This window comes from Eurosta solidaginis, chromosome 4 (assembly GCF_040869045.1).
Source record: "Eurosta solidaginis isolate ZX-2024a chromosome 4, ASM4086904v1, whole genome shotgun sequence".
NCBI lineage: Eukaryota > Metazoa > Arthropoda > Insecta > Diptera > Tephritidae > Eurosta > Eurosta solidaginis.
This window is the reverse complement of record NC_090322.1, coordinates 13,742,942-13,769,443: the sequence shown is the minus strand read 5'-3', so window position 1 is coordinate 13,769,443 and position 26,502 is coordinate 13,742,942. Positions and strand designations below refer to the sequence as shown.

Below are 26,502 nucleotides of genomic sequence, written 5' to 3'. Positions count from 1 at the left end.
ATTTGAACTTATTGCCATAAAAATTTGAACTAAATATAAATTTCAGTAAATTGATTACATTTTAAGCGTTTGTGAAGTTGTGAAGCATTTTATACTTTTTCGTAAATTTGTATGCTGTTATGGTACAAATTTTTCCAAAAAAGGAAATTGTGCTATTCGTCCGTTATTTTTATATTATGAAATTTTCTGAATGAATAGGGACAGCCAAAAATTAAGTTCTCCATCATGTCTACTTCAGTTGTTATTGTAATTATTTTTTCGAAACATATATGGATTTTTTATTTATTTTTTTTTCAGTTTAAAAATATCCCAAAATTTGCTTATTTCAAGTTTCTAAGTGTATTAAAAAAAATATTTTAACACTTTTTTTCAAGAGCTTTTAAAACTGAAGTAAATTAGTGGATTCTTCTTTGTTGTTGCGTTAAGAATAATAAAAATTTTGAATAAAATCCTAAAATTACGGTATAAAACAATTTAAAGTAGGTAGATTCAGCCAAAAAAGAAGTCTTTTAAATTTTTTAAGGTAGCTTTCTAAATAAGTTTATGCAATACTTTTGAACTCGAAAAAAAAATTATGTTTGCAAAATTTTTATTTGCAGCTTTTGAAAAAATAGCGTTTAAAAACTTGATTTTTTCTTACCGAATTTAATGTGTTTTTTTTTTTTAATTATAACAATCAAAATTTTATTTGAGTACATACATAATTTTTTTTTTCAGTTTGATTTTTTTTTTTAAGTTTCACTCTTAAAAAATTTGATTTGATTTTTTTTTAATATTTAATTATTTTTTTTTTAACTCTTTAGAACTTATTTAGAATAGACGATTTTACGTCTTTTTTTCAAAATTTCTGTGATGTCTTTTTTTTAAAGTTCCTTGAAAATTTTTATAATGAATTTTTTTTTTAATTTCTTAGATTATTTTTCAAACAAGACTAAAGAATTCTTATTTGAAATTTAGTTTATTATTAAATTTTTTTTTGTCTTTTGGACCATTTAGGCTGCCGCTAACTGTATACGAGCAGCTTTCAATTTCTCATTGTTGGTATAATAGACACAGCTGGTTGCTTGCCTGGCGCTTAACGATCTCAGTTTGCAGCATTTAAGTACGTAGTCGCAGTTTTTAACCCAGTTTTACTGACAACGATGTCTTGAAAAGTACTCACAAGTTTGCTAGCATATAAACACATATACATACATATAGAGGATATGCTACATAAAACTGCACCAATATGATACACTAACAATTTCTACATCATGCATATATGTCTGTATGTATGTATATTCAGTTATATGAGTATTTTGTATATTATCCAAGTCATCGTATTTGGCCGAAGATCTGTTACATGAAATATTGAAATATCTTGAAGGTGGTTACTGCTTAGCGCCTTAAAGTATGCCAGGCCATACAATAGACCACAACATTTAACTACGTAATATTGGTTGTTGGTCACATTTTTTATTTCTTTTTCGTGTTTGTGCACAAAACCTTCGTGAGTTTGTTGCTCTAATTGTAAAGTGTTCCATTTCCTGCTTAAGTATTTTCGCTTAAACATATCAGCAACGTTGCAGGCGAATAAGCAAGCGCTTTTGGTTAGATTTTGTATGGTATTAAGGCAAAAAGGATTGGAAATTATAAAGTAAAACAAAATAGGAATGCTGTATAAATTCTAGTTAGTTCAGTTTAGCTTGTTCAACGGAGAAAAATGTTGTGTGAGATGTAAAAAAAAATTGTTTAGGACTTAAGCTACGATGATTTAAGTATGCAAAAAGCTAAGAAATTTTGCAGCAAAATTAATAGAAAGATAAAACAACTACAAATTTGGTTAGAATTGACTGAGAATCCTTTAATATCATTTGATACAAAACATTGTTCTAAAATGTTGTATACAAATTTCTGCGAAAGAAATGTATGCAATGTATAAGACTTCATTAGAATTCACTCAGGAAACTAAATAGAGAAGAAAACTTCTTAAAAAAGTAAAAAAAGGTCACTCAAATTTAGTTGCTTGAAGCAACAAAGAAAGTTTTCTAGCCTATAGTTTTAAAAAAATGCAAAAAAATTAAAAAAATTTTAAAAGATTAAATTTTGAAAAGATTATTTGCAAAAAGTTTAATTTATATTTGGTTTTATAAAATTTGTAGTAAAAAACTTTAAAAAATTGTCTTAGAAGAATTTACTGAAAATATTGCAAAAATTTTTTTTTTAATTTTCAAAAAACAAAAATTAAAAACCCCTTTTTTACAGAAGCTTGAGAAAAAGAAAAAAAATTTACTAACATTTTTGAGCAATATCGGAAATCTATTTCGTTTTCTTTTTAAATTTAAAACAAATGCACAAATTTTAAAAATAAATTCAAACAAGTAAGGAAGGTTAAGTTCGGGTATAACCGAACATTACATACTAAGTTGAGAGCTATGGTGAGAACATAAGGGAAAATAACCATGTAGGAAAATGAACCGAGGGTAACCCTGGAATGTGTTTGTATGACATGTGTATCAAATGAAAGGTATTAAAGAGTATTTTAAGAGGGAGTGGGCCATAGTTCTATAGGTGGACGCCATTTAGGGATATCGCCATAAAGGTGGATCAGGGTTGACTCTAGAATTTGTTTGCACGATATGGGTATCAAATGAAAGGTGTTAATGAACATTTTAAAAGGGAGTGGGCCCTAGTTCTATAGGTGGACGCCTTTTCGAGATATCGCCATAACGGTGGACCAGGGGTGACTCTAGAATGCGTTTGTACAATATGGGTATCAAACGAAAGGTGTTAATGAGTATTTCAAAAGGGCGTGGGGTTTAGTTCTACAGGTGGACGCCTTTTCGAGATAGCGCCATAAAGGTGGACCAGCGGTGACTCTAGAATGTGTTTGTACGATATGGGTATCAAATTAAAGGTATTAATGAGTATTTTGAAAGGGAGTGGGGCTTAGTTCTATAGGTGGACGCCTTTTCGAGATATCGCCATAAAGGTGGACCAGTGGTGACTCTAGAATGTGTTTGTACGATATGGGTATCAAATTAAAGGTATTAATGAGGCTTTTAAAAGGGAGTGGTGGCAGTTGTATATGTCAAGGCGTTTTCCAGATATCGACCAAAATGTGGATCAGGGTGACCAAGAACATCATCTGTTGGATACCGCTAATTTATTTATATATATAATACCACGAACAGTATTCTTGCCAAGATTTCAAGGGTTTTTTATTTCGCCCTGCAGAACTTTTTCATTTCATTCTACTTAATATGGTAGGTGTCACACCCATTTTACAAAGTTTTTTCTATAGTTATATTTTGCGTCAATAAACTAATCCAAATACCATGTTTCATCCCTTTTTTCGTATTTGGTATAGAATTATGGCATTTTTTCGTTTTTCGTAATTTTCGATATCGAAGAAGTGGGCGTGGTCATAGTCCGATTTCGCCATTTTTTATACCAATACAAAGTGAGTTCAGATAAGTACGTGAACTGAGTTTAATAAAGATATATCGATTTTTGCGCAAGTTATCGTGTTAACGGCCGAGCGGAAGGACAGACGGTCGACTGTGTATAAAAACTGGGCGTGGCTTCAACCGATTTCGCCCTTTTTTACAGAAATAAGTTATCGTCCCAGAATCTAAGCCCCTATCAAGTTTCACAAGGATTGGTAAATTTTTGTTCGACTTATGGCATTAAAAGTATCCTAGACAAATTAAATGAAAAAGGGCGGAGCCACGCCCATTTTGAAACTTTCTTTTATTTTTGCATTTCGTTTCACCATATCATTACTGTAGTTGAATGTTGACATAATTTACTTATATACTGTAAAGATATTAAATTTTTTGTTAAAATTTGACTTTAAAAAAAAATTTTTTTTAAAAGTGGGTATGGTCGTTCTCCGATTTTGCTAATTTTTATTAAGCATACATATAGTAATAGGAGTCACGTTCCTGCCAAATTTCATCATGATATTTTCAACGACTGCCAAATTACAGCTTGTAAAACTTTTAAATTACCTTCTTTTAAAAGTGGGCGGTGCCACACCCATTGTCCAAAATTTTACTAATTTTCTATTCTGCGTCATAAGTTCAACTCACCTACGAAGTTTCATCGCTTTATTAGTCTTTGGTAATGAATTATCGCACTTTTTCGGTTTTTCGAAATTTTCGATATCGAAAAAGTGGGCGTGGTTACAGTCCCATATTGTTCATTTTAAATAGCGATCTGAGATGAGTGCTCAGGAACCTACATACCAAATTTCATCAAGATACCTCAAAATTTACTCAAGTTATCGTGTTAACGGACAGACGGACGGACGGACGGACATGGCTCAATCAATTTTTTTTTCGATCCTGATGATTTTGATATATGGAAGTCTATATCTATCTCGATTCCTTTATACCTGTACAACCAACCGTTATCCAATCAAAGTTAATATACTCTGTGAGCTCTGCTTAACTGAGTATAAAAAGACAACTTTGATGAACAAAATTTATTTTTCACTTAAATTTGTTTTATTTCGCTGTAACAGCAACATTATCTATAAAAATTTTTACAAATAAAAAATTGCCAAAACAATTTAAAATCAAAATTATTTCTAATTCGCTAAAACTGATTAACTTTCAGTGAGCTTTCATATTCGAAAAAATTATATTTTTGTTGCGATTTGCTTGAAATTTAGTATGGGGGTTTGAAATATGGTGAAAAAAAGGAAAATAAAGAGATGGTGAGAGAGAGGAAAGAAAGCGGAAGTAGAAATGTAGATACATATTAGAGTAAGTGCGAGGGAAAAAAGGAAGAAGAGGAATATAGAGAAGAGAAGGAGATATATTAAAATAGACGGAGGATGAGGAATTAAGTGGGAGTTGGAGAGACAATGATCAAACGTCAAGAGGAAGAAGGAGAGGCAGAAGAAGCTAGGGTATGACTTACGCCTAGTGTTACCAGAAGTTTATTTTAACGACCAAACTGAAAACCCCTATCAAAAACCAGGACCTATGTTATAAAATAACTCCGTCTATTGGCAAATACTAGAAGCTTCCTAGGACTTCATCTACTTGCTGCTTCTAGATCTGACGGCTGTATCACTCCTAATAGCTAGCGCCTTAGCCTGGCAAGCGCAGGGCACGAGCACAAAACGTGTTGGATCGTTTCCTCCTCCAACTCAACTAAGACATAGAGAAGAATAAGAAGAATAATGGAAGATAAAGTAGTATAATAGAGAGTGCAGAAGGGAAGCGAGGTCCACTTTTGAAATGTAGACAAACCAATTTTCGGGCAAAGCAAAGTCTGCCGGATGCTCTAATATCATATGTATTTTTTTCAAATTTTTTCATATTTTTTTACGATATGAATGAGGAACTGTTTGCTTTGTCAGAAGGCTAGACTTCGAAGGCTTGCTTAAGGAATAAATTCTTTTAAAAGAAGGGTCAAGTTAATTTGGGAAATATTTTGCAAAACTTTCACCAAAAGTTACACCAGTTTGCAATAACTGTAAATATGAATATATAAGCATGCAAGTAGCTTTGAAAGAATTGAATGCATTTTTCTATTTTTTTTTTTTGTTTTTTTTTGTAAGACCAGCTTTTCATATTTACTGAGTTCTGTACTCAACTGGCTCTTCGCTGCCATTATTGTTGTATTGTTATTGTTCGCAGGCAAGCTGACAAGCAAGTCAGCAAATGTTGTAATAAGAAAAGCAAATATAAAAGTCAAATAAACTTGCTTGATGCCATACAGTAGTTTTGCTTTAGCGGTATATCTAAATAATACATTTGTATATAACACACAGGCATACATATAAAGGCACACACACATGCACATATACATCGGTGCTACGTTAAATAGTGCATAATGACTTGGCAATAGCAAAAGCTGCAAAAATGAATGGCAAACTGAAGGGTAGATCACATATTAAAACGACAGCGAATATAAAAATGAATGAAATTGCAAAAATGTCATTGACTTAATAAAAGTAAATTTGCAATTTTTACTTTCATTGCTCAAAATGATAATCCTTTAATGTGCATATAAAGACATGCATACATATAAAAGCTGTGCACATCAGCTGCCTCACGCAAACTAACGTCGTAAGTAATCCATCGTGCGTCATTAAAAATAATAAAAATTCAATTTTTGCGCGTTATTTACTACCAACCAACTGCACGGAACCGGCGCATGCAAAAGCGCTGTGTGGTGGTGCTACATGGCGTATGAGTGACGCATGCAAAATTTTCGCACAATAAGGCATGGATGGCTAAGCTGTGTTGCGTGTTGCTGAACATCAAATTTTCCATTTCATTCTACAGAATGATTTACTGACTTTTTCGGCATGAATTTCTTATGCAAAGAATGAGTTACATATTCAGATAGCCGTGCAAGCTGGGGATGCAGGGAAAGTGAGTTTAACGGCATCGAAATCGGAACTCACATCGGTGGTTAAGGTTGATGCTCAACCACTGGTTAAGGCTGATGATCAGGATCTACATTTCAAAATCCAGAGCAGTAAAAAAATCCTGAAATCTCTTGCCGGCAGCACTTGGGGTAAAGACAAAGAAACGCTCATTACCACTTGCAAAGCAATTGGTCGGCCGATTGCATGCTACGCGTCCCCGATATGGTCGCCAAGCCTAAAGGTTACACACTGAAAAAAATACAGGCCTGCAAAATACTGCGCTCAGAACCGATATGAACTGTCTTCTTATGTCGCCAGAACACAACCCACACAATGAGGCGAGAGTACTCCCCATTAGGGAGAGAAATGAAATGCTGAACAAACAGTTTCTGTTGAATACCCTGAAACCTGCGCATCCCAACAGACATCTGATTGATGAGGCTACACCTCCCAGGGGCTCAAGAGATCATCTCCGTAAGCATTATGAAGAAAGAGGGCACCTGAGAACACAGCCGTATGAAGCAAAAACGCACAAGCATGGCCTAAATGACATCCGACGAATCTAGTTCTCCCTAGAGAAACGCGCGGCACTCTAGCTTACTGTAACAGGTTAAACTCTTACCTATCCAGAATCAACCCCGACATACAAACTGTATGTGCAATTGGTCTCCACATGACACTAACCATATCTTCAATTGTAATGTGAAACCAACGCGTCTAACACCCCACTCACTATGGATTCCCTTTAGAGGACATTGATGACAATTTGTGATCGATTGCTACAACAACAACACAACATCTGATGCAACAGCAGAGCACATTTTTTCCATTAAAGTTTTCATTATAATAGAGTTCTCATATACGAGAACATACGATTCCAAACAGTCGAAAACGAGATCGGAAATTTGAGTCAATCGGAAGTTTCGATTTACTCTAGGAGAAATGGAAATTCCATTACATAGCTAATGCTAATATACGAAAAATTTTTTGGTCTGTGGATTATGTTGTTCAAAAGAAATCAAAAAAGGTCAAAATACTGACTTTGAAGAACAAGAAAATTGTGTGTTGAATTGAATTAGCAATGCCAAATGTGATTTCACTTTGAAGAGCTAACCAAAATTAATGTATACAGAAACAATGCAAAAACGTTTCTTGATAATTAGAAATTAATCATTAAAAGATTAATTAAAGAGAAGAAAATGATAAAACACAGAAAAAATATAAAGAGGATGAAAAGGAGAACAAAGCACGAGCAAATCAAAGAATGAAAGGAATAAAAAAAAGGTACATAAATGTTTACAAAGAGTCCTCATCTCGAAAGCCAAGCAAGCAAGGGAAGGCTCAGCAGATAGAATGAAGACCCTTTAAATAGTATCATTGGCCAAAGAGCACTTTTAGCGGTTTTTCTTGCCGATGCTAGGACCAATGATTGAAGGCAAGTATGTGTTTGTACTCCATTTGGGGGCGACTATCTGAGCATACTTTGTCAGTGCTGAAGTATGAGTGAACAAGCCAAACAAACTACGGTTGAAGCCTTCAACTTTTAGCAGATATGTTGTAACTGCAGGATAATTTTATTCTCGTATAATTTCTCCTGAGATTTACTCGACAAATGTCTTGCTTCAGTAAGCGAAGAAAATTATGCTTGCTTCGGAGATTTACACAAGACCTCTAAAGCAGATTTAATTACCCAAAATAAAAGTTACTAAGGACAAACTTTTGCAATGTTTGATGCTGCAGTAGTCATGAGTCTCGATTTGCGACGTGACGGTGCTAAAACCTGAAGAGCAACAAAAAAGGGCAGCGTTTGCATCTCTTGGTTTGCAAAATGATCCCTCAACCACGCCAGCAAAGGAAAATGGGCGTGAGAGAGGCAAATTTAAAGCTTCATCAGGATCCGTAACGCCAGTCAGTATTCTCGAAGATATTCATTATGTCAATAAATCGAGATTCAAAGGGCTGCTTAGCGTAATGCAAAACTATATAGTTTCCTAACTTTTGCAACTCAATTGTATATCTCACCTACTCGAGGTGTAGGCTTCCACAAATTTTATTATATTTTACAAGCGTGGCAATGACGGCCCCAAGTTTGTTACGGAGCTAGGGCCTGGAATGACCTAGAACTTTCAACGTTCTCGAGATGGTCGGTCTAGTACCTTATTCGTACATATTACAGGAACGGATCTATATTGGCAAAACAGCATCAACACCGATAACACACCCCAAAACCTCTGCGGCGTGCCTTACAGTTCAAACAACAGCAGAAAAATGGCAACATAACCTTTTAAGCACCTCCGCCGGGCGAAACCATTATTTACCCTTTTGCGGACGACAACATTATGGTCCCCGCCGGGAAGTAGAGCATCCATACCAGTACAGTATAGCGGCCGTGGGAGTTTCGCCCAAGGACTATAGACGTTCGGACTAGAAACAATAACCGGCAATTTTTTCAAATTTTTATCGAAAAGTTATCGATTTGTTATCGGAAAGTTATCAGTTTGTTATTATTTACCAATTTTTTATCGGCCTGTTTTCGTTTTTTTCGAAAAGCTGTCGATTTTTTATCGGCTTGTTATCATTTTGGTATCAGCGCATTATTGATTTGTTATCGATTTATAATGAAAAATTTACCGACTTGCTATCGAAAAGTTATCGATTCGTTATATGTGTATTACCAGTTTGTTATCGAAAAGTTATCGAGTATTTATGATGTGAACGACCTTTTCACTTACCTTCAAAGAATACTCAGTTTCCAGTTTAGAAACACGCCTCGTGACGGCTTTTGCTCGGGCTGGGTCCCAAGGTCAACTTATAGATCAAAATCTAACGTGAACCCCCACACTTATGGGGAAACAATAGGCACCGCGAAACTTTCTACAAAGCGCGTTCGCATAACCAGAAGAGTGGGTCAGCAGCTTATTGGCATTGACTTCCTGAAGATCGGTTATCAATCCAATACCATGCGCTCTTTCTATGCTCTACTTTTCCTCCGTCTTCGGTTCACCCATCAGCTTTTTCAGTCATATTTGTGCCAATTTCGTGCTTAGATCCTTTTGCATTGATTTTCACAATCCACTCACTACATTGAGATGTGAACTTTAACCTAATCTTGGCCAAATCAAGCCGCACCTGCCATTTACACATATACAAAATATGACTATAGGCGGCCGCCTTGGTGTGGTAATAGCGTGATCCGCCTACCACCCCAAAGATCGTGAGTTCAAAATTTAGAAAAAAGTTTGTTCAATTAGAAAAAACAAAGTTGCCCTCGGCAGTGATTTGGCACACACTCCGAGTGTATTTCTGCCATGAAAAGGTTCCCAGTGAAAATTCATCTGCCTTGCAGATGCCGTTCGGAGTCTGTTTATGCCGAGTTCCAGTCCCACCAATTTGTAAAAAAAATTAAAAAGGAGCACGACGCAAATTGGAATAGAAGCTCGGCTTAAAATCTCTTCGGAGGTTATCGCGCCTTGCATTTTTTTTTTAATATGACATTAACTCTATGCTCACAGTTAATATAAAAGTTTTACAAACAAAAGTTCAAAGTTTTGCAACCCAATTTAAGATGAAAAACCACACAATGGAGTATTTAGCATTACAATAACATTGATCCATTGATAAACTCAAGTTAAACACAAGTTAAGCTCAGGTCTTAGCACCCAAATTCCCATAGAGCACCAATACCGTATGGTCTACTTCTTTAGCACTTCATGTATCCTTTATCGCTACAAGTAAAGAAGTTTAAAGGGTTTCCACATAAAATTCCCACAATCAACTACACAAACGAGTTTGTGCATTTGTCATGCGACCTACGATAAAAGCGTACAGAACTTTAAATTTTTATTAAGCAGTCAACTGGTTGTGAGTAGCAATCTCCTGAGTATAAACGTTTGTATGTGTGTGCGTGTTTTTATTTTTATACTCAGCTGAGCAGAGCTTACAGAGTATATTAACTTTGTTCGTATAACGGTAATTCGTAACGGCATAAACTAATCGAGATATATATAGACTTCTAAATATCAAAATGATCTGGGTGAAAAAAGGAATTCATTTAGCCATTTCCGTCCGTCCGTTAACACGATAACTTGAGTAAATTTTGAGGTATCTTGATGAAATTTGGTACGTAGATTCCTGGGCGCTCATCTCAGATCGCCATTTAAAATGAACGAAATCGGACTAGAACCACGCCCACTTTTTCGATATCGAAAATGTCGAAAAACCGAAAAAGTGCGATAATTCATTACCAAAGACGGATAAAGCGATGAAACTTGGTAGGTGTGTTGACCTTATGACGCAAAATAAAAAATTAGTAAATATTTGGGCAATGGGCGTGGAACCGCCCACTTTTAAAAGAAGGTAATTTAAAAGTTTTGCAAGCTGTAATTTGCCAGTCGTTGAAGATATGATGATGAAATTTGGTACGCACGTCACTCCTATTACTATATGTTTGCTAAATAAAAATTAGCAAAACCGGAAGACGAACACGCCCACTTTTAAAAAAAAATTTTTTTAAGTCAAATTTTAACAAAAAATTTAGAATCTTTATAGTATATAAGTAAATTATGCCAACATTCAACTCCAGTAATAATATGGTGCAACAAAATACAAAAATAAAAGAAAATTTCAAAATGGGCGTGGCTCCGCCCTTTTTATTTTAATTGTTCTAGAATACTTCTGATGCCATAAGTCTCCAAAGCTCTCAGCTGAGTATGTAATGTTCGGTTACACCCGAACTTAGCCTTCCTTACTTGTTTTGAGTAGTTTTGTATTGACGCTCGCTTCAGTGACATGAAATTTTAATATACCATGTTGGCAAAAAGCAACGAGCAAAAACAAACAAAAAAAAAAAAAAAACAAATACACAAGCGAAAAATGTGAAAAGAAAAATAAAAATTTTAGAGCGTAAATGAAAACATCAAAATTTTGGGAAAATAATATTTTATAGTATATTCTTTCAACTTTTCGTACAATTGTCGGCTTGGTAAGCGTTGATATGTGGAAAAGAAAAATTAACAACTTTCGTAAATTGCCTGCTCTTTTTAATATCATGCAATATCCCATAGCAAGCAGTAAAATTTTTATAGGCTTGAATTTTTTGCGGAGAATAATATTTGGGGTGTGTGCGGTAGCAATGCAGCGCTTGGAAAATTTAAATGATAAAAAAATTGAATATGAAACTAAAGTTCAAAGGAACTTTTGAAATATTTCGCATCGCGCGCCATTTATTAGGTCTCGATACAAGAGTCGATCAAGAGTCACGCCCCCTTGATGGGTGAGTCTTGGCTACGTCAGCGCGACGCTTTCAAGATAATGTGTACCGGCGTTTCATCTTTCCGTTCACAAAAGCGACAGATTTGTGCGTCGGATAGATATAACTTACTTAAGTGATATCGTAGACAACAGCGATCCGTAGAGAACCCAGTGAGAGTTCGTAGGTCCTCTCTTCCTAGATAAGTAAGTTTGGTTGATACACTCGTTACAGGGAGTGCAAACAATTTACCCTGTCTTTGTCCTGAGCATTCAATCCTGTGTTGCCTCAACTAATTTGTTTCCCAGTTACTTGGGATTTTCCTAGTGTGTGCCTTTGTGAGTCCACAGTGGACCTTAGAATGTAACTGTAGCACCCTGCCTGGCTAAGTAGTCTGCATGTTCTTTACCCTCCTGTCGCTGATGCCCAGGAACTGATCTTAACAAAACTTTGTTTTTGGCTGCCACGTCATTTGGACCCAAATGCAATCATCCATTAGCTTAGAAGATTTTGTGTAAGACTGCAGGACACGCAAAGCTGCTTGGCTGTCTGATATAATAAGAATTGTGCTCGAGGATAATCTCCTCTGTAGATATACTCAAGCGCAAACTTCTGTTGCATGGACTTCTGCCTGAAAATCGACGTTTCTTCCTAATATCTAGCATTCCAGAAAAATGTTACTTGTGCCACCCATCGGAATTTTTTATTTTCAATTTTCAGGTTGTAACTATATAGGTCTTGAACAAGAAACTTTCAGGTATCTAGATCGAAACATTTCTATCCGTGCACCGCTTAGCAGATCTGGAAGCCAGTGAATATTTTGATGTGATCGCAATACGCTCCTGTTTCCAATGCTCGAACAGCTTAGCCCTCAACTAGGAAGTTCGTAGCTGTTGCGTCGTTGCCCCTCTCCGGTATGTGGTACTTTGTGTATTTTGCTACACTGTAGCTGAACCCAATAGCTCTCGCAAATTTTTCAGCGACTACCAGCAGTTTTCGGCGACCTCCAGGAATGGGGCTCAATGAATATCCCTGGCGTACGTTGGCCTATGGGAAATAATATGCCCTCTGCCATCTTCAACTGTGTCGTCAAACCGTTGTAATTTTGCTTAATTGTGCTGATAATTTTACACGAAATGCCGTGTCCTTCAAAGACTTGCGATCGGTCTTCGCGCAGGTCGGAGTAGGTCACCCGATCTGGATTGGGATATAGGCTTTCCCGAACATTTAGCATGTGCATAACATCCTCCCTGGTGAAAGGAAGAGTCTCATTGCTTGACGTGGAGGAGTCATAACGCTTGAATATATTTTGTTTTCCTCGACGTCTCTAGAAACAGGGATCGAAAGTTATCCTCGAGGGTTGCTAAAGGTATCTGGAAAGTCCTACTTCAACCTGCCAGAATTTCTTGCCCCGCTTTCTTCTTGTTATTTGTCTTTAGACGCTGTAGTCTGACGGACTTCTGTATATGATCTGAACCCCTTCTTTCCGTGGGCGGTTTTCTTACTTGGATGACGTCGTTCAACAGCCTGCCGGTCCACAATGCCGGCTAACCTCGTGAAGTATCTGATGGCCTCAGCTGTGGTTTCTTCTAATTACCTGCAAAAATCGTTGGACCATGTGGTACACTGGAGTACTTACCATTCTACTCCACTGTAATGCAGCGATGGACCAACTCATGTTTCCACACGAACATGTTGTAAGCCGATCATTGCTCGTTATTAACGATTGTAATCACTACACGATATTTATTGGACTGTGGGTACTCCATGGATTACTCTGATGTAATGCGCAGCTGGAGTATATGGTCCGGTCCTAGGACATCGCAATGTTAATTGGACCATATTCTTTGTATGAATTGTGGTCAATTTTGGAGCACTCGCTTGGTCCATAGCGAGTACTCCATACATGCATGCATGGAGTACTCGCGATTTTTGCAGGGTTGCCCTTGGTCATTTGATAATTTTTTTTCGTGTTTGTACTGAGGCGGATATTTGAGGGCTCTACGGTTCGCGATGTGTTGGTTTTCAGGGGTATGAGGTACGTCTCGGTTACTGTCGGTGGGCTTGTATTATTGTTGTTGTTGTATCGATAAGAATACTCTCCGAATGTTTTGGGGGAGTGTTATCGCTGTTGATGGTACCTTGCGTATGCAGATCCCACACGATCCGGTAACAAGCACCATCAAGGTACTAGCCCGACCGATTTAGTTTGACCACATGAAACTTCTAGACCAACCCGCTCGCCCACTCCCTAGATCCATGAGGAAACCGGGGTCGCCAGAGGTTCAGTTTCTATAGAAACAGGACTCGCCACGGGTAAGTGAGGTTGACAATTGGGTTATAGAAGCTATAAGTTGCGCTGGCAACCTCTAACACGCAGGCGTTTTTTAACCACCCCCTCCCTCGCCCAGCTGCAAAGGGTGACTACACTCTTCAATTGTGGTAATATAAGTGCTTCTTAATATTTCTGGTTAGCGTAACGGGGGCCTTAAAAACTACCCCGACAGCAGCTTTGCATGCCATTCTACTCATCCCGCCTGCAGACCTAACGGCCAAAAATAGGAGCTACATATGATCCATTAAGCAGGAAAAGCGTGGACAAAAGCGCGGGGCTGCAAAATTTCTAAGATCATGTGCAAAGCTTACGATATTAGACACACAAAGTGGCCCATATCTCTGAAGAAAGAAGACTTAAGGCTCACGATGGGCATACTGACTGGACACTGCCTTCTGGCGACACATGCTTATAAGTAAGGCCTCATCAGTAACAGCAAGTGTAGGAAGTGTGAGCTGCAGGAAGAATGGGTTGAGCACGTTCTGTGTTTGCCAAGGCTGCAGCTATTAGGGGCGGCAGAGTTGCCAGATCTCGAGGCAGCAATTAAGCTGGATCACAGAAAGCTGCTAATATTTGCCAAGAGGACGGAGTTATTCTATGACATCTGTCCTAGCATCTGATTGGAGTTCTTTCGTTTGATCGTCAAACAAATTCTGGCAACACTATGGACACATTCAGTCTATGTGAGGTCCTTATTGACCGATCAATTCAACCTAACCTATTTCTGGTTACAGCTTAAAACGCTGGTAAGTCTATAGTGGGAAATCACAAAAAAAGACGGTTAACAAAATGGATCCGAAATGTCCTAATTGTGTTTCAATGATAGAAGAGCGCTGGCAAGGTAACTCCTTGTGTTGTACCCTCCTCTGAACAGCGGTGAGTGAAGACGAGTAGGGTGCAGCAGGCGATAGTTCGCGGGTACTTACTAATGAGTTATTCACGGTTGCATTTCCAGCTATTTGCGTCGCGAAAGTTGCGGATGGCGCCGGGTTCATTGAATCTGATTCTTCAACTGCATACACCTCGTTATCTGAGAGAGGCAGCGCGGGAATGAATTCGTGCCTTATTTTATTGTTGTGCGTGCGCCTCTTCTAGTCTGAGCGGTAGCCGTCGCAGCTGGTCGCAATTTTATTATTTTCAAAGCTATATGTCTCTAGCTCAGGCTGAAGCTATTTATAAATCGAAAGTAATTTTCCCAAATTTTCCCAAATAAAATAACAACTTTACTTTTCACGCCAACAAGTTGCCAAATTGCAGGGCTGTCATGCCAATAGCTTAGAACATATTAATTAAAGTACTCAAGCTCTCTCAGAAGTTACAAATAAAATATTAATAAATTGCGTATATTGCGTATTATATTAGCTCCGCCCCTATCACTCGCTTCTGACATGTGCCGACAATTGTTGGTAACGATATTGAATTTATCTTTATATATTTTTTAATTTCCTTATGAACATTCTATATTTACTTTCGTTCCTGGTTTTGTTTGCTTTGTTGCGTATTTCATTTGGACACGTATTGACAATCAAACAGCCTGTTCAGTAATTAGTGTTTGAAGTCTCTAAGGCTTGCCTGGAGGGTATTTAAGGCGAATGAATGTGATAGAGAGGTCCTCTGAATATTTGCTTAATACAAATTGATTGATCATATCAATCGATTAATCACATTTTCCCAAATGTCTGCGGTATTTCTTAAATTCAACTAATTGAGTAATAAAAGCATATAAAATTCAAGGTTTTGGCACGCAACAATAACAAAAACATTAAGTTAAAAGAAAATTGAAGCAATTGCGTTGAAAACAGTCTTTTGAGGCTTAATTAAGTGCAATAGTCAACAATACTTCCTTAGGTTTTAAGAAGGTTAAACACACTGGCATATTAACCACTCGCCCCATCAGTTTTGGGTGGATCTAACCGCTTTTTTCGGCAAATTCAATTCGTACAACTTTCGAAGTGACTTGCATAGGCTAACAGCAATTTAGAATAGCAAAGCTTGCAAAATTTTTGCATACTTTTAGGCTCATGTTTGTTCTTCCTTCTTTCTTCAGTTTGTACAACTTTCAAACTGATTTATAGGGCTGCAAAGCGTTTCGGACAAAAATATCTCCAATTCAAAATTCAAAACAAGGCGGGTGGATATAAAACAACAATGCTTGCGAAATTGTTGCCTACTTTAAAGCGTATATTTGTTCTTTCTTTCTTCTATCTGCTTTCAGCGTAAGCTTCGACTGACTGACTCTTTCGCCCTTGAACATTTGTGTTAACAAAGTAATAACTACAGCCTTAACAAAACAAATTTATTAATAAGCTGCGAGGTTGCTATGCCTTCACCAGAAAAGTATCCATCTACGTGAAAATGTGGCCATTGGGTTTTACCAATTAATATTTATTTAAAATAATCTCACAAAGTACTACTTCTTTGAACCGTTAAAAGGCAACACATTAATAACAATAGCACAAAGCGATTCGCGTCAGTGCCTACCCAAAAGTTTGTATCAGATTTTATCCTACTTTAAATAATTGAATGAGGCATACTTTGCGGCGGTATTTAATTAACTGATTTGAAATGAGAGAACAAGCAGCATTAACAAATGAGTTCCGAAAAGTAGTTAGCAACGAGTGAATAACAAAGTTATTTAGTAACAATTGAGAAGTGAGAAGGAAGTGAAACGAGTAAAACAGAAAAAAACAAGAAAATAAAAAGGACGTTGGGAGATTTCCCGAGAATTTGACAATACTTTTGTACTAAAATAGTGCATTGTATACAATTTGAGTAAAAATGGTGTATAATATTAGCTTCATTGTCTCGAGTTCGCAGCCTGAAAATGTAACAGATCTGAGTGCTTTGTAAGTATTGCTGTAGCGACACACCCCGAAGGTTTTGGGGAGTGTTATCGGTGTTAATGGTATATTGCAGGATATAGATCCGGTACTTTCTGGTAACAAGCACCATTAGGCACAAGCGCGACGATCTCGGTAATGATTTATAGACCACACTGAACTTTCTAGACCATACTGCCACACCTCCAATTTCCGTGAGGAACTTGGGGTCGGCAATGTCTCAGCTGCTACGGAAACAGGTAGATGAGGTTGCGAAATAGATTGGAGAACTTATTAGTTGCCCTGGCAACTCTTTGAAAGGGTTGCGCTGCACATTCCCTTTAACCACTTGGATCTTTTGGTCGCCTCTTACCGCAGATATACCTGCCGCAGTTATATGCTAACCCTCCTAACCCGCTGTGGGTATTTGAGTACTTTCGGAGTGAAGCTTGCTTGGTTTGCAAAACAAAGTATAATAGGGATACGAGCACTTAGGAGGTAACAGTGTTAGCTGAAGAAAATTATGCAATGTGTAGTGGAGGTTTAAGTCTTAATTAACGTAGATTAGCGATCGAGCTGCGTGTCACTATCCTTTGCGCCACTCACAGTTTTCTTTTGCATACTAGTTCTGGTTCATCGACGTCTTATAAAGTGAAAGCTTTCACTCCAGGCCGAAGTGAAAGAGATGCTCTTGCATACTAGATCTGCTTCATCGACGTTTTATAAAGTGAAAGCCTTCACTCCAGGCCGAAGTGAAAGAGATGATCGGCCCTTCCTAAGCTACTCAACTGCTGAAAATGCACTGAGCACAACTGCCAGTAGAGTATCTAAGTTATATTCCTAGGAGTTTTCTTTCCTTAATAAAAAAGTCTAAAGCAGTTTCACTATAACAGGCCGAGGTAACAAAGATGGACGCCCCTCTCTTATTCACTCAACAGACTTTGAGTACCCAGGCCGTATTTCTAGGGGTGTTCTTGAATTACTTACTCCTTAAAAGAAAAAAAATAGTCTTACAATGACGCACTTTAATGCACCAAAACAATAAATTACCTGTGATGACACCCGTAAGTACTCTCACTGCAGATTTGTTTAGCTTGGGAAGGAAGCTAGTTTCTTTTCTATCTAAACATAGCCATAAAAATCTTGATACCTCGCATTCATCTCGGCTGGTCCATAGCAAGTCCCTTCGACAATAGTCGTATATGTACAAGAAGACCTGTCGGACAGTATTCATAAGGGTACAAAGGCAACTATAAATATTATATGTACGATAGTAACCGTAGGGACATGGAGAGGGCCAATCGGATAGTGCCCGTTCAGATATAAAGAGGATATAATCAGTCTTTTTATACGACATGATCAAACAAAATTGACCACTGCAACCCATATAAAGAGATCAGAGCTGGCTATTGTCGCATGCGCTTTTGTGACTCATCCTGAACTCATCATAGATTAATCGCATTTTTTTCCATGGATTAAACCACACAATTACACATACCACACAATTACACTTACCATTTGCGCCACACAGAAGCAATGCCGGAAATTATGAAATGGCACCTCGTTGTAATGCTTATAGACCTCATACAGCCATTCGCGTAGCGTTTCAATTGGTATATTAAATTTATCTATGAATCCTAATTCGAGGAACATCGTTTGCATAAGATGGATAACATCAGCATCACCCCATTCATAGGAATCGAAAGCGGGCAAGCGCAGTGCAGCTTTAACCTCATCCGAGAAGTTGGTATCACAAATTTCCAGGAAACGCTTTTTCACCTCGTGATGCTTTGGTAGACTACTTTTGCGATGCGGTGGACCCATGGGACGTTTCGAGAGACCTGTAATACAAGAGAGAGGAAAACATTTATTTAAAAATATGTCCAAATGCGAGAAAGTGCTTGATATGATACATGTTAAAGATTTGTCAACGAGAATATAAACGCAAAAACTAAAAAAAAATGCAAACCGTTGGAAAAAATTGCGCATATCATAAACAGGAAATACAATTTTAGAGCAACGCCTACCTTGGCGACTGGTTAATGGCGCTACGCAGGGCGTGGGACTTTGCTGGCGTGGCGAGCAAAAAATTTTGCGTCGTTTTTTTTTTTGTTTTTTTTTGCAAGTATATTTATAATATATGAAAAAATTACTCAAGCTAAACTGTGACGCATTGACTAAAGAGCATCATAAAAAAGTGTTTAATAAAATAAAAAAATTTACACGGCGCCGGTGTAAGTGACAAAGCGCCGTCGATGACGTCGAATACCGGAAGCAGCATATGCTGACTATTAGCGGTGGTAGAATGGCCGGAAATTCAATTTAAATGTGTACAGTGCACAGTGGATTTTCAAATGATAATAAGCGGAACAAAAGTGCATTGAAAAGTGTTTGTTTTGTTGATGATAGCAATGCGCCTGAAAGTAGGCAGGAAAAGAGACTTAAGGGAATCAAGAACTTGAGAATAAAGAGAGCATTTAATGCAGAAAAGACGTTTTGATAAGATTTGACAGCTGATTAAAGCGAGCAATGTATTTGAAAGTCTTATTAAAAAAAATCTAGCTATATATTTGGTAGAAAGAACATTAAATACAAAGATAACATCAAAAGGATATAAGATGTAAAGTAGGATTAAAAGAGATTTAAAAAAAGGACTATTCGACGAAAAATATTAATTTTAATAAAAGATGACTCCGAAAACGAAGTCTAGTCGAAAATAACATTTATTGGCAAGAGTGATTCTTCGCTGGATTTCAGAGCTGATGTTATTGCTTGTGTTAATGTTGGTTCCCAAAAAACGAATTCTTTTACTATTTCGAAATTATGGTTGCCAACAGTAGCATGGTTTCCAAGGCGCAAATGCGCTGATCCTTTGCTCGATGACAGCAGCTATTTTGTTTTGTCCTCATCCACCCTCAAGCTCATCTTTCCCGCTTCTTTTTCCAGTTTTGGGTAAGCAGAACTTACTTACTTTTCGTGCTGTCGAAGGCGGTTTTAAAATCGTCGAAGAGGTAATGTGTGTCAATTCTTTATTCGCGAGTTTTTTCCAAAATTTGGCGCATTGTATAAATCTGGTCGATATTAGATTTATCAGGTCTGAAGCTGTACTGATAAGGTCCAATCAGCCGATTCACGGTTGACTTGAATCTTTCGCATAATACACATGACAGGACCTTATATGCGATATTAAGAAGGCTGATTCCGCGATAGTAGGCGCAGTTTGCAGTATCCACTTTCTTGTGGATTGGGCAAAGAACACTTAGATTTCAATCATCTGGCATGCGCTCCCAACTCCTGGCCGCCGTATTTGAACAGCACCACAGGCAATCCATTAGCGCCCGCGGCCTTGTTGTTTTTTAGTCTGGTTATTGCTATTCTGATTTCGTCATCATCGATCGCGAGATCGGGTTCATCATCCCTGTGCGGTATATCGCTGTCTCCATTTAGGAGAGCATAGAATAGTTCCCCTCATAATCTAAGTACTCTCTGAACATCGGTCACAAGGTCGTCGTTTCCGTTCTTACACGAGTTTGCCCGGACTTATTACCTTCCGGATGTCGTCGTATTTTTTGGTGAAATTTACGGGTGTATAATTAGGGCACTCGTTATAAAAATATCAATTTGGGAAGAACATTTCACAAATGCCGTTTACGTTTACTAAATGCAAATGCACGACACAGTAAATTTAGTTAAAAGCTCCTATGCACCGTCATTATAATGCTTTTAGTCGCAAGAGCTAACCAACAGATAATAACATTCAACTATCAGCAGCATAATGCAAAGTAATTTCTCAACAATACACGCCCCTAGCTTAGGACAGAGTCATTATTACATAGCAGCTGACACTTGAAGCCAAAAAATTAGTGAGAAATGACAGAGAAATGAGGAAGGAGTTTATATTAATCACGACTTATTGGAAGCATATTTTATTAATCAGAAGAAAAAAAAAAAAAAACAAGTAAGAACGGGACTGTCTTCGGCTGTGCCGAAGACTTCATACCTTTCATGAATGGGGCTGAACAATAATCTTATCCCGTTCGTAATCTCCGAATAATCGGATGTATAAGATAAGAAATATATAGTGAACAGATCTACATACCTTAACGATTTTTAAGATAAATATAAAATAAAAAACAGGTAGGTACTTTGTGTGAGGATGCAAAGTTTCAGGTTTTTTGTGGTCTGCGTGTAAAAACTATGACTACGAATCACGTATTTCAAAAATATATGACGAAAACGTAACTATTTGATGAAATTTGATGAATTTTGAAGATTCTAGCCGTAAAAAAGGGGTCAAAATGACAGTTTATATGAAGTATATAATATATATACGACCGATCTCTATGATTTTTTCAGACAACAATATATGCTATATACGTAAGCATTTTGTGAAATTTGAAGCTTCTAGCTGTTAAAATGGGGCAGAAATTGCGCAAAGTTTCTTATCTGAACAATCGGTTGTATGAGATATATACTATGTGTACCACCGATCTCAATGATTTTTTCAGACATCAATATATGCTATACACGTAAGCAGTTGGTGAAATTTGAAGCTTCTAGCTGTTAAAATGGGGCCGAAATCGTAAAAAAAATATATATATACTATATATATATACTATATATACCATCATATATATATTATATATATCACCGATCTCTATGATTTTTTGACACAACAATACATACTATATACGTAAGCAATCGGTGAAATTTGAAGCTTATAACTGTTAAAATGGGGAAGAAATTGCGCAAGGTTTCTTATCTGAACAATCGGTTGTATGGGATATATACTATATATACCACCGGTATCTATGATTTTCTCAGACAACAATATATGCTATACACGTAAGCATTTGGTGAAATTTGAACATATCTAAACGATTTTTAAGATAAATATAAAATAAAAAATAGGTAGGTAATCTGTGTGAGGATGCAAAGCTTCACGTTTTTTGTGGTCTGCATGTAAAAACTAAGGCTACGAATCACGTATTTCAAAAATATATGACGTAAACGTAACTATTTGATGAAATTTGATGAATCTTGAAGCTTCTAGCCGTAAAAAAGGGGTCAATATGACAGTTTATATGAAGTATATAATATATATACCACCGATCCCTATGATTTTTTCAGACAACAATATATGCTATATACGATCTCTATGATTTTTTCAGACAACAATATATGCTATATACGTAAGCAATCAGTGAAATTTGAAGCTTATAGCTGTTAAAATGGGGTAGAAATTGCGAAAAGTTTCTTATCTGAACAATCGGTTGTATGAGATATATACTATATATACAACCGATCTCTATGATTTTTTCAGACAACAATATATGCTATATAAGTAAATATTCGGTGAAATTTGAAGCTTCTAGCTGTTAAAATGGGGCTAAAATTTGCGAAAATATATATATATATACTATATATATATATACTATATATACCACCATATATATACTATATATACCACCGATCTTTATGATTTTTTCAGACAACAATATATGCTATATACGTAAGCATTCGCTGAAATTTGAAGCCTCTAGCTCTTAAAATAGGGCAGTAATTACGAAAAGTTCCTTATCTGAACAATCGGTTGTGGGGGATATATACTATATATACGACCGATCTCACAAATTTTTTCAGGCAACAATATGTTCAATATACGAAAGTATGTGGTGAAGTTTGAAGCTTCAATCTGTTAAATTGGGTAAGATATTACAAAAATCCTCTTTTTCTGAAAAATCGGTTGTATGGAGGATATATGCTATAGTGGTCCGATCCGGTCGGTTCCGACAAATGTCTAATCGGACACCCAAATACACCTGCTCACCAAATTTTATCAAGATATCTCAAAAATTGAGGGACTAGTTTGCATACAAACAGACAGACGGACAGACGGACAGACGGACAGACGGACATGGCTAAAACAACTCAGCTCTTCAACCTGATTATTTCGGTATACTTAATGGTGGGTCTATCTATTTTCCTTTAAGGACTTACAATTTTCGGTTTCGTGACGAAATTAATATACCATTTCATTTTCATGAAAGGTATAAAAATACATAAACTAAGCACAGAAGTGCAACAATATTTTAACAGGGTGCAAAAAATGTGTTGCATACTTTTAGGCTACATTTTTTTATGGAGTCACTGATGTGTAGCAGTGAGCGAGATTAATGTCTCAAACTTCAGTAAACTGCCGATGAATGCTATTCAAACCTAACATTTGAATTCAAGTGTGGTTTTGAAAGCATTGTGTAATTGATTCGATGTTATTGCACATTTTTTGGAGCAACTGACTTTTATTTGTACATTTCTAGCTGCACAATTATTGAAATATTTCATATTACATAATTTCATAGCTGCAAATAATAACTTGAAATGCAAACACCTTTCTGAAAGCCGTTACTGTTGTGTTCTTAAGCTGCTTATAAAGCTTTTAGTTCTCCAATTAGTAACAATAAGTTTAGTCCCTTTCAAAATAAAACAACATTATCCAGTTTACTTTGCTCACTACTATTAGCAAGCAGTCAAGTTCATCCACTCCCACACATAGATAAAAACAGACACACGTTAAACATCATTATGAAAACATATGATTCTATAGTTACTCTTTTCTTTTCATCTTTTTCAGCTTCGACTTAAGCATATTTTCATAACGAATTAGAAAACATTCAGGAATTTTAAAGTATAAAAAGCATTTATAATAAATAATGAAGTTTAAAAGTAAGGCCACAGGATGTGGTTAGAGAGAAGGAAAGTTGAAAACACAAAAAAGGAAGCAGCGACAACGGAGATAATAAATTCAATGCTCAATGAGAATAGCAATATGAAGGTGTGGAGAATGGAGGATTCCAGAACGTCAGCGTAAGGTAAGTGTAAGCATAAGCGTAGTCTTTGAAAGTGATATGCTGTAATACATAATGTATGCGCAAGTGTAGTCACTACATTACTTTTGATATAATGAGGAAAAATCAAACGCTGTATTTTCATCTTGTTATCGAAGTATTAACGATTTGTCATCGATGATTTATTGGTTTGTTATCGACCGCTTAAGAGCGTGTGATTCATTGTTTTTCGCCGAGTTATCGTTTCGTTATAGGCGCGTTATCGACGAGGTGTAGAAGAGTTATCAATTTTTTATTGTTATAAATTCCCTGTACCGACGAGTTATCGAACTTTATGATAACAGTTATAGATTTCTTATCGGAGAGTTAACAATTTAAACATATATATTTCTTATCAAAAAGTTATAGATTTATTAACGAAAAATAACAAAAATTTTTTTAAAAATATGTATTTGTTATAAAAAAATATCGATTTGCTATCGGAGTTTTACCAATCACGCCATATCGATTTAAAATCAAAAAAGTGTCTATATTATCGGGTTATTATCAAATAAATAGTTTTTCGAAAAATAACCATATGTTATTAAAAATTTATCCGAGTGTTAAAAATAAAAATGTAAGGCGCGATAACCTCCGAAGAGATCTAAGGCCGAGCTTCTCTTCCAATATGCGTCGTGCTCCTCTTGATTTTCCCTACAAATTAGCCGGACGGGACCTACATGTTTTATGCCGACTCCGAACGGCATCTGCAAGGCAGATGACTTTTCACTGAGAGCTTTTCATGGCAGAAATACACCCGGAGCGCTTGCCAAACACTGCCGAGGGGTGACCCCGTTTAGAAAAATCGGAGTGTTACCCATTTTTTTATCGGCGTGTTAAAGAGCACTTATCGACTTCATATCAAAAAGCTATCGATTTATCATCATGTTGTGAGAAATGTATCGATTTGCTATCGGAGTTTTGCCAATTTCAACATATCGATTTAGTTTTAAAAGATGTCGTTATGTTAACGATTTAGTAACGAAAAAATATGAACACTTTTTCGAAAAACTAACGACATTTTGTCATAAAGTTATCGGTTTGTTGTCAGAGTGTTGTTAAATTTTTATCGGCATGTTATCGATTTTTATCCAAAAGTTAACGAATTTTTATCGAAAATAGGTTTATTATCGCAGTGTAACCAAGTTTTTATCAGCGTGTTACCGAAAAATTATCAATTTTTTATCGGAAAGTATTCGATTTGTTTTTAAAAAGTTATAAATTTGATACCGAAGTGTTATAAATTTGTTATCACTAATCGGCTTATTATGGAACATATACCGATATAACTTCAACTAAATGTTGATAACACATACGTCGAAGACAAGCCGATAAGAAACCGGTAGAAAGCCGATGGAAGCCGTTGACTTTGCGATTACAGTCCGATAACAAATCGAAAGCTCGACGCCAATAATTTGCTACGATAATGTTATCCCGAGATAAAGCTGTTCTTAGAAAGTCTGAAATTATTTCTTTGTGATAAAGTTACATCATCTGTTGTGGTCCTTTTCACGAGTAATCGGTATATACTATTTTCCTTTTTGTTTATTTTTTATAATTATTATGCTCTATCATAAACGTTTGCAAATTTTTTTGGCAAATAAATTGTATGGCAACCCTATGAATTTCATGAGCAGGGAGCTAGTTTTTGCATAAGCTCTTCAAGTAGAAAGCTGGCGTCTGTGTGCTTTGCTCTCAGCCGCACAAAATAAAAATCAAAATTCTGAGATTTCGGTCTTATTGACGAAAACTTATTTAATACTTGTATTAGGTGGAAACTCTAATTCGTATATATGATAACCAGCTACACTTTGAAGAGAATAAATAATGAGCTTACTAAAGCTGAAGGATATGCAAACATTTTATAGAATTTTTTTTTATAAACATGTTTTTCAATAAAAATTTTTAACTTTGCTATATAGAAAATATGACAAGACTGCATAGTTCATCGCAATGTTTCCTATTCTACATTTCTAATTTAAATGCTAAAACTTAAATTAGAAATATGCATACTATTCTTTTTATAAAAATTTACACATTTGAGCATTCAAACTCAATTTTTTCAACTCTCTGGCAACTCTGTTTAAACAAAACGCTTTTTTAAGATTTTCATAAAAAATACATATTTTCAAGTGTTTAAATGATTAACAACGTCAAACCGCAGACATAACAAGTTATTATATATAGAAATTAATTACTGAAAACAAGCACACAATTTTTAGAGTTACCACTTATTTGCAATTTAACATAAAATGTCTTCATTAGGCAACTTATATAGAACCAAATAAAATTTCGCTATTGGTGTCGATATTTATATTATTGAATGCGATTTATAATTTGATTTTGTGTTACTCGAAAATAAGGTGGCAACCCTACTTTCAGTGTATTTGTCCTCAAATTGCCTCTAGCTTTAGTCAAAAAAAAAAATTCACAAAAAATCCCAAATATTGTAATACATAAAAATTTAAGGATTATTCAAAAGATTAAATTTCTATATGAGTTTATAATAATACATAAAGTAGCTGCAGAAATTCTATAAAGCTTATACATTTATATATACAATTGCGTGCGTGTCTCTTACGTTATGCGATATCTTCCTTCTCTGCTCGTTTTTATGCATTGGGATTTAAACCAAACAAAATGTTGCTTGAAAATAAAACGAAGCAATAAAAAAGTGCAATACTTTTTTAACAACTCAAAATATTTATTTGATGTGAATATAAAGCATAAAACTCACACTCACATACTTACACATACACCACGCTAACACAAAAGAATTTAAAAAAACCTGCACACAGCATTCGCCTCATGATAAACTTAAACCAAATTGTCATACGTGGCGC

At 36.1% G+C, this 26,502-nt stretch overlaps 1 protein-coding gene across 1 annotated transcript in view; it reads right to left on the bottom strand.

Moving 5' to 3' along the window:
* The window catches only part of Pde9 (phosphodiesterase 9), a 341,755-nt gene that overhangs the window by 78,451 nt on the left and 236,802 nt on the right, over positions 1-26,502 (bottom strand). The window contains exon 6 of the mRNA XM_067780228.1: positions 18,288-18,613. Within this exon, the coding sequence (XP_067636329.1) occupies positions 18,288-18,613 (326 nt within the window). The remainder of the gene's footprint in view (positions 1-18,287; positions 18,614-26,502) is intronic.